Below are 20,920 nucleotides of genomic sequence, written 5' to 3' on the forward strand. Positions count from 1 at the left end.
GAGCAGGAAAACCTTCCATTGTTCCCATCTTCATCAGAATGGCGGAGTACCAGAACTCTCACTTCACTTCTTTTCTCTAAGCTTGTTAATTTGAGGACATGGTTGAGCAAAATAAGAATTAAGTCACTAGGAACTTGTAAGAAAGTTCTACCAGAGTGTATGTATCCAAATATATAATATCAAAAAAATTGTTTCTAATATAAATTGAGATCTGAGGCATTTATTTTAAAATATATTTTACTCATACATATGTTCATTTTACAACATTACATGTTAATATTGATCAAAAACTAAAGAGTTTTTAAGAATTTTTCAAAGTCCTGTAGAGAGGCTTTGGCAATCTCTTCACAAAATATTTCATCAGGAATAGATACTAATTTGTCCAAAGAGATGTAATTAGGTTTTGCTGGATCATACTGTGCTCTTCCCAAATAGGTAAGAAATAGGTGTCTTTCTTTGATTTTAAACAACCGTGTGTTAAATACCTGGAAAAAGAAAAATGTTTTAAAAGCATTATACAATAAAAGATGAAATTTCAAGTTTACTTGCCAGATATTCTAACAGGTTAACAAATATACTGACCAATATTCAGTAAATATGACTAATGCAACAGGACTTAAATTCTATAGTTTCTGCTAAGAAATTATGATTAAATAGATTAGAGGTATAGCTCAGAGTACATGTTTAGCATATGAGAGGCTTGGGTTTGATCCCAAGCAACCCACTAAAATCATTAGATAAGAAATTATAATTAGGGGCTGGGGTTGTGGCTCAGTGGCAGAGCACTTGCCTCGCACATGTGAGGCACTGCTTTGATCCTCAGCACCACATAAAAAATAAATATGCAAAATAAATATACATAAAATATGTATAATTAAAATATTTTTAAAAGAAGAAATTATAATTAAAACAGGACTCAAAGCTAATAAGCAGAATAATAAATTAAGGGCTACACAGTGGGCAAAGAACATGGACTACTCCAGAGACAATCTATTAGAAGAGCAAACCCTCAGGCCTCATCCCCAAACTACCTATTTCTAAAACTACCTCATCAGAAACCTTGAGAGCAGGGCTTTAAAATGTTTTAATAAGGCTTCAAGATAATTCCAATAAGTGATCAAGAGTTATGTTAGCAAAAAAAAAAAAAAAAAAAAGTAAGATCTCCTAATCTGCAAAGCTTCCCTATTTTTTAAATTACTGGAATCAAAATGAATCAACTAGGGAAAGTATGTCTCCCTACCTCAGGTTAAAACTCTCAATGAGTAGGGAGTGTAGAACCAACTTTAAAAAGCAATAAGAAGCAGGCCAGGTCCCTACAGACCACTGCAAGAGAGGAGGGTGAAATGGGAGGTCTGGACACACCTGTGCAAGAGCCATAAAGGTCAAGACATTTGGAAGACTTCTGGAAAGGCCCAGATGACCTATCAGTGTGATTTCTGGAGCTCTCCTCTTGCTTGTACCAGACACAGTGAAAATACTCAGCATGGCACATAACCTCTAGGCCTCTTTCCCAATGTTCAACTGGAAACAAAATAATAATAGTTGACTTGGATAGGACACTGTGCAAAACTGTTGAAACCTTGCTTTGAGAACAGTGACCAAAAATAGTACAGGGTGCTAACTCAGCATGGGGCTGGTATGCTTTTGGAACAATACATGTCCTTTTTTTCTGTCTCTGCAAAAACAAATGACATCCTGTTCTGCCCTCATTTTTGGTAACTTAATTTCCTATTACTACATTATTTTGCTAATGAAGATGTGAGACACTTTAGTTTTGGTTTTTCTCAAGTATGGTTCCTAGGCAGTAACTCTTGGCTTAAAAAATTATAAGAGACAACACCACAAATGATTCTAAATGAATAATTTTACAGTCTGAACTATTTATATAGCTCATGATCAGCTATTGTTTACTTTTCCAATAATTCAAGGTTACTTATCACTAAATTTGAGGATGGAGGGCTGTTGACCACCAAGGACCACTTTGCCATTGTCACAAAAATTTCATGGTATATATGCCAACCAATTTCATCTTGTTAATGATGTATTAGTCTTAGGGATTTAAAAAAAAAAAAAGTCCTCTAGCCTGAGAATTACTGAAATCCAGTTGGGAGGGGATAGGCAGGCTTAAGGGGATCCTGAATATATAACCTCCTTCCTTCTTCCTTGGTGATTTAATGTTCATGACTCTGAAGCTGCTTTTGTTATCCTTTACCTTCTGTGACCTCTTCTTTAAGATGACTTAATCAACCAGTTATGAAGTTATAATCCTTTCTCTATTTTAATTAATCATAAGGTATATATGCCAACCACAACCATTACTGCATGAGAAAATTAGTTTCATACCACTAAATTTTAAAAAAAAATCTTAACAGTTTTACCAGGTCCCTCATAGCCTCTCAGGTAAGATACTTCCCCATTAATACCTTTTTGACTTTTCAGCAAAACGCCCAGACCTCAGGAACCTGAGAATCCCAATTTGGAAGCAACAGTTACATGACTGGGCTTTGAACAAATGATTGTAATGTACCTGTCAGTTTATAGTTTCCTCCACTTGGAAGGTTTCTCTCCCTCTGTTAAATGCCACTCATTATTTGACTGAGGAACATCACTTCTAGAGTGGTGGCATACCTGGTAAAGTGTGTGTTTTAAACTCCACTGACATAGTTCTAATCCTGGCTCTGCCCCTACTTGGTAACCTTGGGCAGGTTACTTTCTTCATTTGTAAAATAGGGATGAAAATAGCACTCATATGGTGGTTGTTACAATTATTATACTGGGTTGGTACAAGGAAAGCAGTAGAGATGGAGCTGGCACAGTAAGCACCCAATAGCTCTTACTAGGATTCTTCTACTTCTACAATGAATAACTGCTCTACCAGTCCTCTGCTTGAGAACCTAACATTATGTAAAACAATCATATTCTTAGAACCCTGTCTACCACACTGCATTATAAGTTCCACAAGAATGCAAGCCAAATCTATTTTTATATCCTTAGTGCCCACATAGTGGATGTTCATTATATACTAAATAAATGACTAAACCACTAGGGTTTAGAGGGGACAAAGGTTAGATTCTCTTATCATGATCTATTGTCACTGAATTATCTACTAACCCGGGGAAACAAATTGTGACTGCTTTTTCAATTGAAAATTACATTATAATTGCTCCATCAGCCAAATTCCGACAACTGTAGCTTTTAATACTTTTTGCTCAACAAATATTTATTGCATGCCTACTAAGTGCCAAGTGTAGTTCTAGATTTGGGGAGTTAGCCATGTGTGAATCAGACAAGTCCATGCCACTCCGGAGTTAAAGAAGAAACAAGTCTGATTAGTTCAGAAAATATAACTGTGGCTTTGGCATAATGACAAACTAGAACTATTTTATGCTTTGGTAGGAGAGCACTATGATATCACTTGTTAATTCATAGATTTAGACTGTGAATGAAAAGTTCATGTAGCACTGAAAGGATCTTTAAGGGAATTTAAGTGGAGAAAAACACAAGAAAAACACATTCTTCTCCCTGATTCCAACAGGAATGAGGAATAGGTGGCAACCCAAGAGACACAGACAAATCACTAATTCTCTTTAGGAGAGGCAGACCTCTGCCCTGCAGCTGTGAACTTCCCACAGCTGCATGCCACCATGCACCTGGATGGTAGCTCTGAATGCAATGTGAGGGCAGCTCTCAGAGTGAGCCATGAGCTGCATGCATTACCTGTGGGAACTTGACAATGATGTGGTGGGGAATGCTCATCACATTGTGAACATAATCAAAAGTCTCCGTAAGTTTCCTTTTATTTGCAGTTAGCATCTTTGGGATTTTGGTGATCATATGTTGAATTTCATTATGTTTAAAACCAAGTTCAAGACGATAAACCTAAAGGAAAATTAATTTGTTATAAGTTGTAAATAGAAATAATTATTCTGGTACTACACTAAAGGACACATTGATTATTATCTCAAAATTTAAAATAATGACATTTTAAAATGTCAATGCCCTCAAGGGATTAGTGCTTACTACTTCTGTGGTAACCAGAATTTCAAACCCATCTCCTGAAAATGATGGGTGATCATCAAGAAGCAGCAGCATAATTATGAGATGGGATAACAGTGCACAAGGGAGGCCTGGACAGGCTGGCTGCATGGGCCGGGTACAAACAGACCAGCATTAAGATTCCAAAGTGCTTTTGAGCTTTCATTCCCAAAGCACAATCATATACATGTTATTAAAAAACCTACATGTCCAAATTCCAAACAGAAGACAGAACTAAACACTCATACAGGGGTAGGTTCTCCATGTACTTTCAAAGTGTCCAATGCTCCCCCACCAAGCCATCACTCTTAATATTCCTTGCTTTATCCCCCTACCAGATTCTAAGCTCCACAAGCACAGACTACCTCCTTAGCATTGAGAACAAACACTTTACTTATTTATTTTTGTTTATTGGTTCTTTTTAGTTACACATGACAGTAGAATCCATCTGATATAATTATATAAGCATGGAATATATCTTATTCTAGTTAGGACCATTCTTGTGTATGTACATGATGGTGGGATTCACTATGATGTTTTCATATATGTACACAGGAAAATTATGTCAGATTCTTTCCATTGTCTTTCCTTTTCCTATCCTCCCTCACTTTTCAACATTCCCCATTGTTTAATCTACTGAACTTCTATTCTTCCCCTGCCATCCTCCTACCTCTTGTTGTGGATTAGCTCCCACAAGTCAGAGAAAACATTCAACCTTTGACTTTTGGGGACTTGCTTATTTCACTTAGTATGATGGTCTCCAGATCTACCCATTTACTGGCAAATGTCATAAACTCATTCTTCTTTATGGCTCAGTAACACTTCATTGTGTGTACATACTACATTTTCTTTATCCAAGAATGAAACACTTCAGTACCTCAGAGAATAGGCCTTATATAATTTCAGACACTTCTACAGCTTTGTGTATTAACTCTTTGTTTGCCATTGGCTTCATACTTTTCTTTTGGAGGAAAGACAGTAAAGAATATCTGATATGTTCTGTGATAGAACTAGAGCTGGCAATTGGCACAGGTGTCAAGGATAGCAATGTGCTGCCCACTGCTCTGTTCATAAGAGTCTTTTAGATGCAGCCTCCCAAATGCCCTAAGACATAGAAAGAGTCACAATGGGCAAACAAAGCATTTTCATAGATTGATAACACAGATTAGGAAATAGAAACATAGCCTCTCATGCCAGGCAACAGAAGCAGTTTCCAGATACTACCAATAGGTACCAGTATCTGCAAGATGATTTACACATGTAACATCTGATCATTATATGAAAATATCATTAAATGACACAAATTTCTTGCTAGATATTTTTATATTTTATATATTTTCTGTCTTTTTATAAATAAATTCTTTCAAAATCCAATTTTCTTTAAGATGACAATAGCAAAATTTATTCCCTTCGAAGGGCTTAAACACATAAAGAAAGAAAATGATTTTCAAAAGCTTTACACTGTCCTACCTTCATATTTTCTTTCACAGGTTCCAGACTTCCAGTTAGTAGCCTTGGAAGACGAACAACTAGATCTCTAGTCTATAATTAGAGACAAAACAATCTATTATTACTATATATGCACATTTAACTAGTTTGGAAAACTAAGGCATTAGAGGGAATAAGCTAAAATTTAAAAGATAAGCCAGCTGGAGAAATGATAGGTACCTCAGAAAAATATAATACTGTTTGAGCAAAAAACAAATATTGAAAACAAGTCTTAAAAATTCCAAGTTGATGGAATACTATAAAATGATGAAGCTTTATGTTTAAACTATCAGGGTAATTCATTTTCTTAAAAAAATACCAAGACTTTTTAGAATTCAGATGAGCCAGCAATTGTTAGAAACATGAGGATTAACAGTTACTAAATGTCCTAACAAGAAATTGTACAAAGTCTCTTCATTCTTACCTTCTTCACACTAAGTTCAAGTTCTTTTTGAAAAAATCCCAATCTGTTATCCAGTCTTTCCACTGAAAAATTCAGCAGAAATGGGGCATTTCTGACCATCTGTGCAATATCTGTCTTACTAAAATTTTTTGATTGTAGATAAGCCACCCTAGAAAAGTAAACAAAAATACATGTATATGGTAAACATTTACTAGCTTCACAATTATAAAGAACTTGAAAAAATAAAGGATAAATAAAACATAGTAAAAAAAAATAAAATAAAAATTAAACAAAAAACATTCCATAATAGAAAAATACAATAAAATAAAAAAATTCTGTAATAATGATGTGAACATGGATAAAACTGAACATTTGTCCACTAGGCTTTAGAATGATTTTTGTTTAGATTGAAAATAGAAAATAATCCTGTATGGCTGAAGGAATATGGAAATTTTATTTTCTTTTAATTTTTTCATACTGGGGACTGAATGCAGGGGCACTTTACTACTGAACTACATCTCCAGATCCTTTAAAATTTTTATTTATTTATTTATTTATTTTGAGGGGGCTACCAGGGATTGAGGGTACTCAACCACTGAGTTTTAAAATCTACTCAATTTTAATAGATATTTTAATGCAATATCTATTAAAATTCCCAGCCCTATTTTTTTATATTTTATTTAGAGACAGGGTCTTGCTGAGTTGCTTAGCACCTTGCTTTTTGAGGCTGGCTTTGAACTCGAAATCCTCCTGTCTCAGCCTCCAGTGCCACTGGGATTACAGGTGTGCACCAGTGCGCTGGGCGGAAAATAATTCTGAAATCCACTAATAGGTAGATTCCTTTTTCATTTAATTTGATTTATTACTTGGTAAGAAAAAAATGAAATAGCTTCTGTTTAGGCTCCCCGCCCCCGCCCCCCACTAAGAACAGAAAAACACCAACTAAGAATATGAGAGATCTGGAACTGTCTATTCAGAGGACCCCTGAAGAAAGGCTGTAACTAAGATTTTTTTTTTTAATGTTAGCATATTTAACATACATTTTCATAAATAATTTTACACAGTCTTTTTTTTGGCAATTGAATTTTTTTAAAAAAAAATTTTTGTAGTGGTAGATGGACAGAATGCCTTTATTTTATTTGATTATTTTTATGTGGTGCTGAGGATTGAACCCAGTGCCTCACTCATGCTAGGCAACTGCTCTGCTACTAAGCTACAGCCCCAGCCCACTTCAGTCTTTTAATATGTATTTTGTTAACAACTCAGAAACGTTCCCAAGTTTCTGGGAACCCAAATATGGTAGTATAATATAAAAAGTTTAACTGACTTTTCAAAATCTAAAAATATAGCAAAGGGTAGTTTTATTATATGCCTAAATATATCAAGATGTTATCTTATTTACTTCTTATCAGAAAAATAAAAAATTCTATGAGCCAGATAAATTATCCACATTACATTTGAAGAAATATAGATTCAAAGAAGCTAAATAATTTGTCTTGGATCATCAAATAATCAATGCTAATAATACAAATTAGAATGTAACATGCCTACATCTAAAGCTTATGATGGTTCTGCACTAAACTTAATTATTTTAGTCAGCTGAATATTACTCCTTCAAAGTAGCTCCTTTGAGGCATGAGAGGAAACAATTGATAAATTTAATTATATGAAGAAATACTATAAAACAAAGTCAAAAAAATGACTGGGAAAAATATTTGCAAAATGCCTTAAAGAAAGAACCAATGTTTCTAACATATAAAAGAATGTTTACAAGAAAGAAAAAAAGCCCAATTAAATAATGTTGCCAAGTGTGGTGGCACACACCTGAAATCACAGTGACTTGGGAGGCTGAGCTAGGATTATAAGTTGGTGGCCTGCCTAGGCAACTTAGCAAGACCCTGTTGCGAAAAGATAAAAAGGATTGGGATGTAGCTCAGTGGTACAGCACTTCTGGGTTCAATCACTGGCACCAAAAAGAAAAAAGAAAAAAATGGCAAAAGACATGAAAAGTACTCCAACATTTGTTATTTAAAACATGTGTTTCCAAAATTAACAAAGAGGTATTATTTTTACTTGTAAAATGAAATCATAAAGTTGATAACACTGTTATTAGTGAGGATAACAGAGAAATTAGACTTCTGTACTGGGGGAAGTATATACTGGAAAACAATTCAAATAAATGCAATATCTATTAAAATTATAAATGAATATATCCTTTGATCTCACAATTCTACTTTTAGAAATGTATCTTACAGGTAATATTGGTGAAATAAGGTGTATAGGAATTGCTAAAGCATTGTGACAAAAAAGACCAGAAAGACCCTGGAGGTTTATAAGTAGGGTACTAAATAGATCTGTAGTATGGATTAATCTGGATTAAAGAATAGAAAGTGCATAAGAAATAAACATTTCCAAGATATAGTTAAGAAAAGTGGGGTGTAAAATAGTATGTATAATTGCTACCAGTTATGTGTGTGTGTGTGTGTGTGTGTGTGTGTGTGTTACTCTTACATAGGACAAAATATTCCTAGAAGGTGGTCACAAACCTGGATGGCAGTAACTATTAATGAAGACAATAGAGAAATTGCACTTCTGTATACTACTGGGGGAAGTATAAACTGGAAAACAACTCAGATAAATGCAATATCTATTAAAATTAGTTGAGTCTTGGAAGGCCAAGGAGCAGAAGAAGGAGGGGAAATAGGTTAACTTTCTTGGGGAAGAGAGGACAGGCAGCCATGTTGTGTCTGACTGAAATATTATTAAAACTGCTGTCAACATTGTGATGATTTTTTCAATAAAAATTAAGACATAAAGCCTCCCAGACGAAAAAATTTTTCAGTAATTTAAATGTAGATTACTCATTTGAAAATTGTACAAATAATTATGTTTTTATACATTTAAAATTTTTATTGAAAAGAAAATGAGTACATGAAATCAGTGGCATTACATAAATTCTAGAAATAAAAATATGGCTGTTCACAGCACAGCCAGAAACTAAATTTGATTAAATAAAGATAATCATGTCTTTGCCTAACTCAGTAGAAGTTTATTTTTCATCATATGTCCTTTTGAGTATATGGGGATATATTACCTATTAAAAAATTCTAAGTAATTAAGAAATGTTAAACAGTTCAATTTGATAGTCAGCTAGGTTTAGGAATCACTGATCAAACTATCTATGTTGGAGAAGATTCCTTAGGTCTTATGAGAATGTGTGATCTTAAACGGGTAACTTAAGTTCCTTTAAAGTTTAAATTTCCTTCACAAAATTAAACATAGGGAAACATTATGATGCAACAGCCAACCGTCTGGAATTGTACTAAGTGGGTTTGAATCCCAGCTCTGTCACTTAAAATTACCTCTTTTAATCTTGGGCAAATTACTGAACCTCTCTGTGCCTACCATGTATAATAATGATAGTAAAAATCATGGTATAGTCTCTGAAAGGATCCCCATTGTGAGGTATTGATGCTTCTTTGGAGTAACTTTTGAGCAACAAGGCAAGCTTGTTGTCTAATGGGGAGGCAATCAGTGTTCTGGCAGCCAGGGGGAGCAGCACTGGATGTGAGAGTTTCCTGGAATCACTTTCTGCCTTTTTACTGTGACAGCCTGTAAGCCACATGATGGGACAGAGGACAAGTTTTATGTCTGGAGTCCAGGCAATTGCCTTGACTATATAAGGGCTCAAGTTGTTTTGTGCAAGGATTACAGTTTTCTTTTGTTTTCCCTAATTCAGAGAAAAGGTTCAAGAAGGTATAAGAAACAGAAAACTTTCTGAAATGTAGGGAGGCTATTTTCCAGTGTGGAAAATAGTATGGGGGGTCAAGATTAGATGCAGGCTAACTAGGAGACTACTGGAGCATGAAATTATTGGTATGAAATAACTAGGAACTGAGGCAAAGTATTTCAAGTGGAGATTAAGAGAAACAACTAATTTGAGAGAAAATAAAGTAGAATTGATGGGCCTTGGTAATTTGTTAAATGTGGATGACAAAAAAGAGAAGTCAAAGTTAATACCAGCATTTCTGACCTCAGCAACAAGGTAAATAGTGCCCCCCATTTATTGAATCCTGGAACATGGACTGATTTAGATAAGAGTTGGGGGGAATTCAAACTGTTAACTTTAGGACAGGGACTTGTCTTATTCTGTGTGGTTCTTGATGCCTAGCAGGACCTTCACTCACAGATCAACACTGTCTCACTAAAGATTCTCTCAGTCAACAACTCTTTGAATGTTGAATGAAGTACAAAGTTGTTTATTAAAGTGCTATTTAGGAGCTGGGACTGAGGCTCAGCCATAGTGTACTTGCCTGGCATGTGTGAGGCACTGGGTTCAATTCTCAGCACCGCATATAAATAAATAAAATAAAAGTTATCAACAATTAAAAAAAGTAAAATAAAGTGATATTTAAAGAAGAAGAAAGGAAAAACCAAAATAGTTAACTTATGACATGATTAACAAAATTAGACAATAATTGCCAAGAGAATGTCAAATGTCTACTATTAAAAATTGGATATAGAAAAACCACACAAGATCATGTTTTCAGACCTAAGTGTACTCTCAGAAAATATAGCTATTTGTTAATAGTCATTAAAAAACAACTTATACCAGTTTCTGAAGAGAAATAGTTAAATACTGACTTAGCAATAGATGAAACAATGAAATAATAATAAGCAGTTGAATAAATAATTTAAATCAAAGAAAATCCATAACAAAAAAAATAATATTCATGCTCATTATCTCAGTACATTCTGTACAACAGAGACTTAAAAAATTTCTTACACATATATTTCCTCTATAGCCACTTCTTAGGTTATGTGAAAAATCATTCTAAAAACCCTACCTGATCTTAAGATTTTCAAGGTCTTCAGAGAAAACAGCATAGTTTTTAGTCAGGAATGTTCCCAACTGGTTATCCTCTAAACCCAAATCCTTGAGAAACAGGAGTATTTGCTTAATGTCTTTTTCAAAATCCAATCTTAGAAGAAGGTTGGCTGCATCCGGATGTTTTTCTATCTTGGACAAATCCACTCCTACAATAAATTATAAATACTGTTTGAAGACCACTTCTTAGTTTAGCCATTAAAGTTCATACTTATAAGCATTAGAAATTACTGAGGAATAACCTATTCCCACAAGGAGAACTGAAATAAACAAAATAGAAACTTCTAAATATCTACAGCTAAACTGGTCACAGAAATAAAACAAATTAAAATGAAGTATAGTATTTATTTCAAAGACATGTGTAGAGGGAAATGAGCATTTGTGGCTAAATGTCTCCCAAGACAAATTCACTAATCACTGGATCATCATCATCATTTCTATGGCTTCTGGGATATGGTTTGAAAGATAGTTGGGATCCCTTAATGATGTCCTTGGTAACTGCTCAACTGGTAAATTTGCAGGGTATAAACTCTATGAACAAATTGTTACTTTGGAATTTTTAAATCATTTCCTTAAGTAAAATTACTATTTAAAAAATATGCTCATGATCCCCTTCACAGGGGGAATAAAAATTACCCTATTTCTTACTCATCACTGGCATCTCCAGGTCTTTATTGCAGAGACAAGGACCTTAAAGGGGCTTACAAGTGTCTGAGTGAGAATGTGTGCACACATACAACCCTCAAGCACTACAGAAAGCAGCAAGTACACAACCTTTAACCTTTACATACCCTTCTAATCTTATATAATCTAAGTTAACAAGACAAGAAACATGAGAAAAAGTTAAAAAAGGGAGAAACCAAGGTGATATTATAAAGCATTCTTCACTTTCTCATACTGTTTGATTTCAGCATTACTTAGGCAGAGAATCAAAGAATGTGTAATTCAAAATTCTCATTAAAACTGAGGATTTCATTCTTTTTCCTTTTATCTGATTTTAAGAGATGAAAAGGAAAGCCTCTCCCACATCTTTAAAATAAACATTTAGATAACATAAAACCTTAAGTTTAGACTCAAATTTCATAAAATTGAAAATATTTCTTCAGATTAAAAATAACCCCAGAACTGATTTCTAGAGGCAACTTTACAGTATTACATATAAAAACAATGAAATAAAAACATTCTTTCTTTAATGGTAAACGTGATCAGAAAAGCAGACCTAAATATAATTCTAAATCCAAATTTCTTAATATTAAACACATAACCACAATTAGCAAAACAGTTTAAACAGAAAACACACACACACACACACACACACAAAATGAAGACTAGAAAACAGAATGGGATGAACTAAAGTAATTTACTGTAGGCTAATAATGGCATTTTATATCAATAAGGAAAACATTCATTAAAATATAATGGGACCAGGGCTGGAGCTATAGCTCAGACGCAGAGCACTTGCCTCACACATGTGAGGGACTGGGTTAGATCCTCAGCACCACATATAAATGAGTAAAAAAAAAAAAGGTCCATTGACAACTAAAAAAAATATTTTTTAAAAAATATATAATATGGACCACTAACTATCTTGTAAAAAAATTAAAAATTCTTCTGTATCTTATGCAAAATTAATTCCATGTAGTTAAGAATCTAAAAGTATAGCTACTGAAAGAAAACATAGAACTCAAAATACAGTATTGTTTAATTTCAAAAAAAATATAAGATGCAGTGGCTTGGGAGGCTGAGGAAAGAGGATCACGAGTTCAAAGCCAGCCTCAGCAACTTAGTGAGGCCCTTAGCAACTCAGCAAGACCCTGTCTCTAAAAAATAAAATATATTAAAAAAGGTAGGGTGGGGCTGGGGATGTGGCTCAGTGGTAAAGTCTCCTGGGTTCAATCCCTGGTATCAAGAAAAAAAAAAATATATATATATATATATACATACATATGGAAGATATATGAATGGCTTTCTGTGTGATACATTTGTTTGTTTGGAAAAAGGTCTGGAAAACTTAAACATCTTAAACATCTCAGTAAGAATGATCACCTTTGGGAAGTGAAATGAAGATGTAAAAAGGACAGATCTATTTCTTATAATATATGCATTTTTAACAACTAGATGTAATTCTTCTATAATTTAAAAATAATTTTAATAGACAATAAATCCAATTACTAGATGGATAAAGAAACAAGATGGAAACTGGTTCCAATATCTGTGGGAGGAGGACTTTAAAAATAGCACAAAGGGCTTAGACTTCAAATTTAAGTAAATATTAGAGCTTTCATGTGTTGAAGTGCCTTGCTCAACATGAGCTGTCACACCATGACTATGTTAAAGCAGAAATCCTGAAAAGCTATTTTTTTAATATCTGTATTTTGTTTATTTATTTTTATGTGGTGCTGAGGATCAAACTCAGTGCCTCACATGTGCAAGGTAGGTGCTCTAAGCCCCAGCCCCTGAAAAGCTACTTTTTAATATCAATGGAGAAAAGAATCTCATCAGGATAGTACCCTGCTCAGCCAGATCACTTGGTTTTACTCAAATTTCATTAACTCGAAAAAACAGTCACTGAATGCTAGGACTTCTGCTAAGCACTGGGGATAAAAAAAATGGGTAGTATTATGATCTAACCTGTAGATGGTCAGTCTAGTTGGGCTTTATTCTCATCAGTTCAGTAACTACAAATATACCATTGCATTTAGGTACAGTAACACATATTTAGTTATCAGGGTCTGACAGGCAACATATAGTGTCCTATAAAGTTCAAAAGAAAAGAACTTTAAGGAGGACTAAATGGGGTGACAAAGATGCAGGGAGAAGGGAACACTGGAGGGCACTTCCAGCACCAGAGATCAGAGGGAGATAGAAGCTATTAAGGAAGGACTGCTCAGAAGGAGCTGTTGTCATGGAGAAAGCAACTGGACCCAAAGAAGGGAGGAAAACACTCCCTGTAGGCCCTTCTAGTCTCCTGCCAGGTGAAGCTGCCCAGAACCCAGCTGGCCCCCTGCTCTAGAGCTCCAGCACACAGTGGCTGGCCACCTGGCATAAAGAACAAGCAGAAAAAGGCAGAAACAGCTCTGCAAAGCAAACAGAAGGACTTAGTATTCAAAACCATGGTTTGGCAAAGCAATCATGGCTTTTCTAAGTTAGTGTCTTTTAAATTAATTCTAAGACATGCTGTTGGGTATTAGCATACAGAAGAAGGAATGGTTGAAACATATTCCAAGGCTGTGATATACTGTAAATTGTGTAAAGGTAGGGACTGCATCTCAGGATTGTCTTGCATCACCATAGAGCTGCCATAGGCAAAGAGAGCTGTTTTGAAAAGAAAGGTAACTGGCTTTCTTGCTCATAGTAGATGTCATCTCTCACCTTTGAACTCTTTGGACACTTTATTATGTATATTTTGGGTGTAAAACAGATGTCTTATATATGTATATATGTATATATGTATGTGTATATATATACATACACACACATACAAACACACATATATATACACATGCTACTGAATAATTACCTAAAGCTATCAACATATTCACTATTACAAATATTCACCAATTTTTTATGTGACACAAAAACATTTAAAACCTACTCTTTCATCAATTTTCAAGTACACAGAATATTAACTATAGTCATCATGCTGCACTTTGGATCTGTAAAACTTATTCCTCCATTTCACTGAAACTTTGTAAGTTTTGACAGATATCTCCTTATACCTGCCTCTATTGCCTCCTTCTACCACCATTCTATTCTGCTACTATGTGTTTAGCTTTTCTTTTAGTTTTTACATGTAAGTGAGATCATGTGGTATTTGTCTTTCTGTGCCTATCTTATTTAACTTACAATAATGCTTTTCATCCACATTGTTGCCAATGGATTTCCTTCTTAAGAATGGATAATATGGGCTGGAGCTGGAGCTCAGTGGCAGAGTGCTTGCCTTGTACATATGAGGCACTAAGTTTGATCCTTAGCACCACATAAAAATAAATAAAATAAAGACATGCTGTCCATCTACAACTTAAAAAAAAAAAAGATAGTATTCCATTGTGTATAGCATGTTTTCTTTATCTCTTCATTTACTGATGGACATTTATGTTGATTCATGAAAAACTTTATTTGTATCTCTGATCTCTGATATGGGTCTTCACACATTACCTTTCATCCTTGTATTCCAGCTACTCTAAAGTATATGTTTTTAGATGTTTCTGAACACTTGAAGTTTCTTATGAACAAAGGCCATTCCTTCTATATTTGGGTCACATTCAGCTAATTGAGCACAGGGACAGATGTGTCAACAATCATCACACATTACCATTAATGCTAGGCTCAAAAATAAGCAGGGAAGGAAGTGGGAGCTTAAAGGAGGACCCCACTTCAGAGTCAAAGAAAACATTTTCAAGTTATTGGAATTTAAGCTAAGTTCTTCAGTTGTCAGAGCTGGCCAACCAAAAGAGGGAAGTATCAAGGGATAAAGCTGAAAAAGTAACCAGGAGACAACCAGGAAAAGGTAATGGGAAAATCAGAATGTTACAATAAGAAGCTAGATTAAAAATAACTAAATTGAAGTTTTCAGTGAGGTGCCCTGGCCATTTCACTATCTAGATCCAACTAGTCAACAAGCTAAGGTAGTTAGAGAATAAGCCAAAAGAGAAATTATCCAAATTAGGACATAAGCTCCAGGAGAAAGGTCAGGGAGTGACAAGGAAAACAGGCAGTGGTGTGCCATGGATCTGATAGTTACTCACTGGAAAAACTGTCCCGAAAGGTTATTGGAAGGTGTGGGAAAATTTAACCCTAAGAGACAAAGAAAATTAATCAAATAAAAAACAAGGCAATTATTAACTCCAGGAAAAAGAAGTTATACAGGAAGGAAACAACAAATATACATTTGATTACAATGACTAATGATATATCTAAAAATTATAATGTAACACACCAAAACTAATGACATATCTAAAAATGATAATGTAACACACCGAGGGAATTTTAGAGAATATGGAAAAAATACCTGTGTATATATATAAAAGATCGACTATTGTCTAAAATTGATGAAAAAAGAGATAGTATTATAAGCAACTGCTTTTAAAATGTGGAAGTTAAGTACAGTGATAAAAGTAGATACCTTCAGTAAATGGGATGCAAAGTCAGTAAAGAGAAACAGAGCCTTTCACACTATTTGACTTTTGCTCATATGTTTATACTACTTTGATAAAGATTTAAATGTTGAGTAAGGTAAAAAAAAATAAAAATAAAAAATAAAACAACAACAAAACCCCAAAAGTATACTAAAGTATTTGTAGGGTACTCAAACTTACCTAAAAGCACTAACTTCTGCAGAGTCTCAGAATGATCTACATAGTCTCGAAGTGTGAATGAATCTGGAGGCAGTGGAGGGTGTGCAACAATCTGAATAGCCTCTTCTTCGGAAAGTGGATGCAATGGAGACAAGGGAGGCAAATCGTCCAGTTCTTTGAAGCCAGGCATGTAGAAAGAGAAGCAAGTTAGTACTTCAGACTATTTCTCCAAAGCCCACTTCTTCCTTGGTTTGTGTCTTTTGCTAGTTAAATCTTGAGATCATTTCAGAATTAATTGTTCAAGAAATCAAAAAATACTCTAAGTACCAAGAGGTAAGGTTTTGAATATTTAGAAAGATCAACTACTGTTTTTCTCTAAGATAAGAAATTTGTTAGTAAGTTTCAAGGCACAAAACTTTTCTCCTCCACTTTTCAATGACAGGTAAAAGTGTTAAGACGATCAACTGCCCTTCAAGTACATTTTGAGGAAGAGAATCAGTCTACCATAGCTTGTTAACTTGGCCAAAAGTACAACATATTCAACAGCCTGAATCTCACAGGTTAGTCATGACATTCTGAAAATTCTGCTTTGATGCAGTGCCCTCTTCTCCCAGTTATTCTCCAGTGCCTTTAAGATGATGTCTGTCTCTACCACCTGCAGTCTTTCTGGTCTAGCATTGATTCTATGGTGTGTGGTGTTTTTTGTTTGTTTGTTTTGTGTGTGTGTATCTATCTATCTAAATATATATGTTTTTAATAAAACAATATGTTAGACACTTGGGACTGTAATTTACCTTAAGCTAAGGAATCCAGACTGTGATCTCTTGGTTCTGTTTCTCACTTTTTTTAGCCACCCTCTCTCCTCCCTGTGGCCAGCTCTCTTATCATTTTGTACATAATTGAATATAATTCCATATATGGTAAAATCTGAATTCCTAGAACAGGAGGCACTAGAAAGGAAGGACTGACTAAAAACAATACAGGGAACTTTAGCAGTGATATAACTGTTCTATTTGATGACTGGTAGTTGTTATACAACTACATGAATACATCAAAATTCAAAGAATCATATACCCCAAAAGATGGATTTTATTTGATACCAATTATACCCTAATAAATCTAATCTTGCTTTGTTTTGTTTTTTTAGTACTGGGATTGAACCCAGTGCTTGATGCATGCTGGGCAAGTGATCTCCACTGAATTATATTCTCTAGCTCTTATTTTAAATTTTGAGAGAAGATCTCTCAGAATTGCCCAGCTGGCCTCAAACTTGTGATCCTCTTGACTAAGCCTCCTGAAAAGGTGTGATTACAGGCATGTATCATCATACCTGGTCCAAAAGAAAAAAATTTTAAATATTCTAAGTAAGAAGCATTTAGAAAGCAAATGTAATATTAAAAATACACATATTTATATAATTATATATAATCTATTTTATTTATATAAGATAATCTTATGCACACTAGTAAAATCAAAGTAAAAGAGCAGTAAATAAATAGATCTGGCATTGTTCCTTTTCCTGCCTGGTACAAAGTATGAATAGAAATGGCCTATCAAAATGTAAACAAGTAGCTCATTTAAACTACCAAAAGCAGGGAAAGTGGGACTTTTCTAAAAGTTGAGAATTACCTTCTAGAGTCAGGTCGGAGTCAAAGCAGGGCATCTTCTGTGTCTTCTCTGACTGCTCATTCACATAAGGAAGCAGAGTGCTTTGGGCGGAATTATTCTCTTGCCTACTTGAGTTGGTAGACTGGGAATTACTCCATAAGGAGGAAGTTCTGTAAGTCTTAAATCCCCACTGGAGAAAACAATTATCAGAGGACATCTGAGGCCAAGCAGAAGAGCTTTGTAACCATGTTTTCCCTGGTCTTGGAAAACGTTTTGTGAGTTGTGTGGCATTAATGAAGCGGCTCGACTTAATTGAGTTGAACCATCTGAGTATCTGTTGGGCTGACAAGGCCATTTTTCCTAAAGTAATCTACAAAGGAAAAAGAGAACTATCAAAAGAGAAATTCAGTTTATTTAAATATTTTAAATTGTATTCAAACAACAAAAACATAAACTGGAAATTATTTTTTTTTCTTAAATTAAAGGTGTTTAATTAAATCTGGTTAGACTAAAGTAGTAAGATGTTTCTTATATATAGGAAAAGCCACAAACAAGGCAGTATTAGTTATAAGCTGAAAAATAGGATTTTCTGAAGTGGAATAATAAAGATAAGATTTACAATTTAACAGTAAAAAGCAAAATCAGTGGTGTAAGAAAATCATTAAAACAAAAATCTATAAATGTTCAAATTATACATAACCAAATCATCTGTTAATCATTTTTTAAGAAGACAGTGAGGTAGTTAAGTGCTCTTGGAATATGGTTTGAAGGATATTTAAGAAGAACACTGCTGATCAAAATAATACTGAGGGCTAGGGTCATAGGTCAGTGATAGAGCGCTTGCCTAGCATGTGTGAGACACTGGGTTTGATTCTCAGCACCACATATAAATAAATTAAGGTCCATCAAAAACTAAAAAAATAACATTGAGTTATTCAAATGCATTTTATGTACATAGTCACAAAATAAACAGAAAGAAACCACTCTTGTTCTGAATGAATCATCACAACATTATCATTGCTATATTGAACAGTGAAGGCTTTCTTGCTTCATTCTTAGAGCTGAACTCTGTTGATTATTTCAAAGATGAAGCTGTTCTTAAAAGAGAAATTGAACAAAACTAGTTTTGTCAAATTCTGTTTTTTTGTAGGAAACAAGAAAAAGAACAGCCTTCAAAAGGAAAAGGTCAAAATAGCAAGCAAAACAAAGTGACAGAAACAAATAAGCAAGCAGACAGGCATAAATGTATATTTTGACTGAAAAAGTAGTTTTTAACAGGAAAGATTGTTGCTACTTTAAACTCCAGGAATATGAAATAATTTTACATTTAGCAGCTAATTAGAAAGACAAATTTTATGTTAAATAAGATAATCCATATAACACACAGCATGGAGTCCTGCATATGGGAAATGATTTATAAATGTTAACCATTATTATTATTGACTAGTCAATCAAAAATAATTAATTCTGTGAACTAATTCCGGCATACAACTTTGTGCTTTGTTCATTTATGTTGTGGAATTCAGCTTGTTTTATGCTCTGCATTAGACTAAACACTTGAAGATCTAATTTCTTGGAGATCTGTAGTCTGGGGGAGTTTGTTGGAAGAGATTTATAAAAGTGAAAGTCTCAGTTTCATTCTGAAGTGATCTTAGGAAGTAAGTATTCCCAATAATTTTTCTTAAATTTTGGCAAGAAACAAGCCTCCAAATCTGTCTCTGCAGCAGTCATAAAGGCACCAAATTGGGAGTCAGAAGACCAAGGTAGTTATGCCACCTTAAGTTTCTTAAATGGGTGTAAAAAATGTTTAGCCCATGATGGTATACAATTATCATTACTCAAATAATTACTCGAATAATAATTTTTATGGGTGGTAGAGATAGAACTTTACAACTGAGCTACACCCCCAGGGCCAAAATAGTATTTATTTATTTATTTGTAAAGGTTAAGGGTACAATAAAATGATCTTATGGTCCCTATAAGGTTTGACATTTTGGATGTAAAAGTTTGTCCAACCTCGTTGTCCTGCTTCAAAGCAAACCCATCCCCATCCCAAATTCACTCTTGTCCCTCTATAATCAAATTAAATTAATATCCCTTCCACATCTGGCAAGTTCACTTTTAAACTCCATCCACATCCATCAAAAGACCTTTGTGAATATAACTAGTTTTTAACCTTCCATTTTTATTTGCAAAAGCATTATCTTTACATTACCACTTCTCTGCTATGTATACATCCTAACAATTCGTTTAGGATAGAAGGGTTGGGTCTTATCTCTGGATCCACCCTCCCAGTAACTATCCCCACCAAGAGTCTTGCAGTGCTCCACTGTTTGCAGAACAGAAATGAATCAACCACAAGCATTGTCAACTCTAGGGCCTACACAGTATTCAAAAGCGGGTATGGCATTTGCAAATGTGTACATAAGCTCTGTGAGGTTTCACAATTAAGTTTTCTAACACGGCCCTTGATCACGAAGATGGAAGAAAACACCCTAAAAAACTCCACTAATTAACTTAGTTAAAATTAACTCCACTAATACATCGTACACTAGTTCTCAATTCGATGTCTACTTCGTTAGGTTTAGGAATAAGAACTGAAATAGTTTTTTTTTTTTTTTTTTTTTCATAGTTCCAGATTTCTAACTCTGTAATTAATAAATGACTTCAGGAGATGAAAGGGGGACTAAGGGGTGGCTTCGTAATAAAGGGCCTCTCAAATAATAGTGTCGCCCTCTCTAGGCCTTTTTAAACCAGATTTCAGTTCCTCAAACCGAACTTCCGCAGGAAGCCACTTCACACGCTGGGCCTCCTCCGTCCTTCCAGGGCCACTACTAAAAAAACGTGTTTTGCGTTTCCAACTCTTGGGCCAGGGGATACGTACCAAACCGAACCAATCTCCCTCCACGGAGCCACGGAGACTTAAAGGCCCAGAGGCTGGGGAGCGCCGCCTGGACGCAGGAGGCCGGGACCCGAGCCCGCCGGGGACACGCCCACGGGGGTTCCTGTTTCACCTGTGGCGAGGACTGAGCGTTGTCGGGTCCCGCGGTGGCTGTCGGGCTCGCAGGGCCACACGCCCCTTGCCGCCGCCCCGCAAGCCCGCCTGCCGGCCCGCAGGGCCCAGCCGCCGCGCTCCCCGACCCACGTGTGCTGCGGTCGGAGTGGGCGAGACCATCTGGAGGCTGCGCGGGGGGAGAGAGC

At 35.1% G+C, this 20,920-nt stretch overlaps 1 protein-coding gene across 1 annotated transcript; it reads right to left on the reverse strand.

Moving 5' to 3' along the window:
* Nucleotides 1–219: 219 nt before the first annotated feature.
* Nucleotides 220–20,853, reverse strand: Mterf3 (mitochondrial transcription termination factor 3). The gene is made up of 8 exons (XM_076835667.1): nucleotides 20,604–20,853; nucleotides 17,741–18,089; nucleotides 16,133–16,285; nucleotides 10,774–10,963; nucleotides 5,948–6,095; nucleotides 5,506–5,577; nucleotides 3,718–3,879; nucleotides 220–485 (listed from the first exon to the last, which is right to left on the reverse strand). Exons 2-8 carry the CDS (start codon nucleotides 18,072–18,074, stop codon nucleotides 291–293), a joined length of 1,254 nt encoding a protein of 417 aa, XP_076691782.1. The 5' UTR covers nucleotides 18,075–18,089; nucleotides 20,604–20,853; the 3' UTR covers nucleotides 220–290.
* Between the last annotated feature and the right edge of the window lie 67 nt (nucleotides 20,854–20,920).

This window comes from Callospermophilus lateralis, chromosome 16, assembly GCF_048772815.1.
Source record: "Callospermophilus lateralis isolate mCalLat2 chromosome 16, mCalLat2.hap1, whole genome shotgun sequence".
NCBI classification, from domain to species: domain Eukaryota; kingdom Metazoa; phylum Chordata; class Mammalia; order Rodentia; family Sciuridae; genus Callospermophilus; species Callospermophilus lateralis.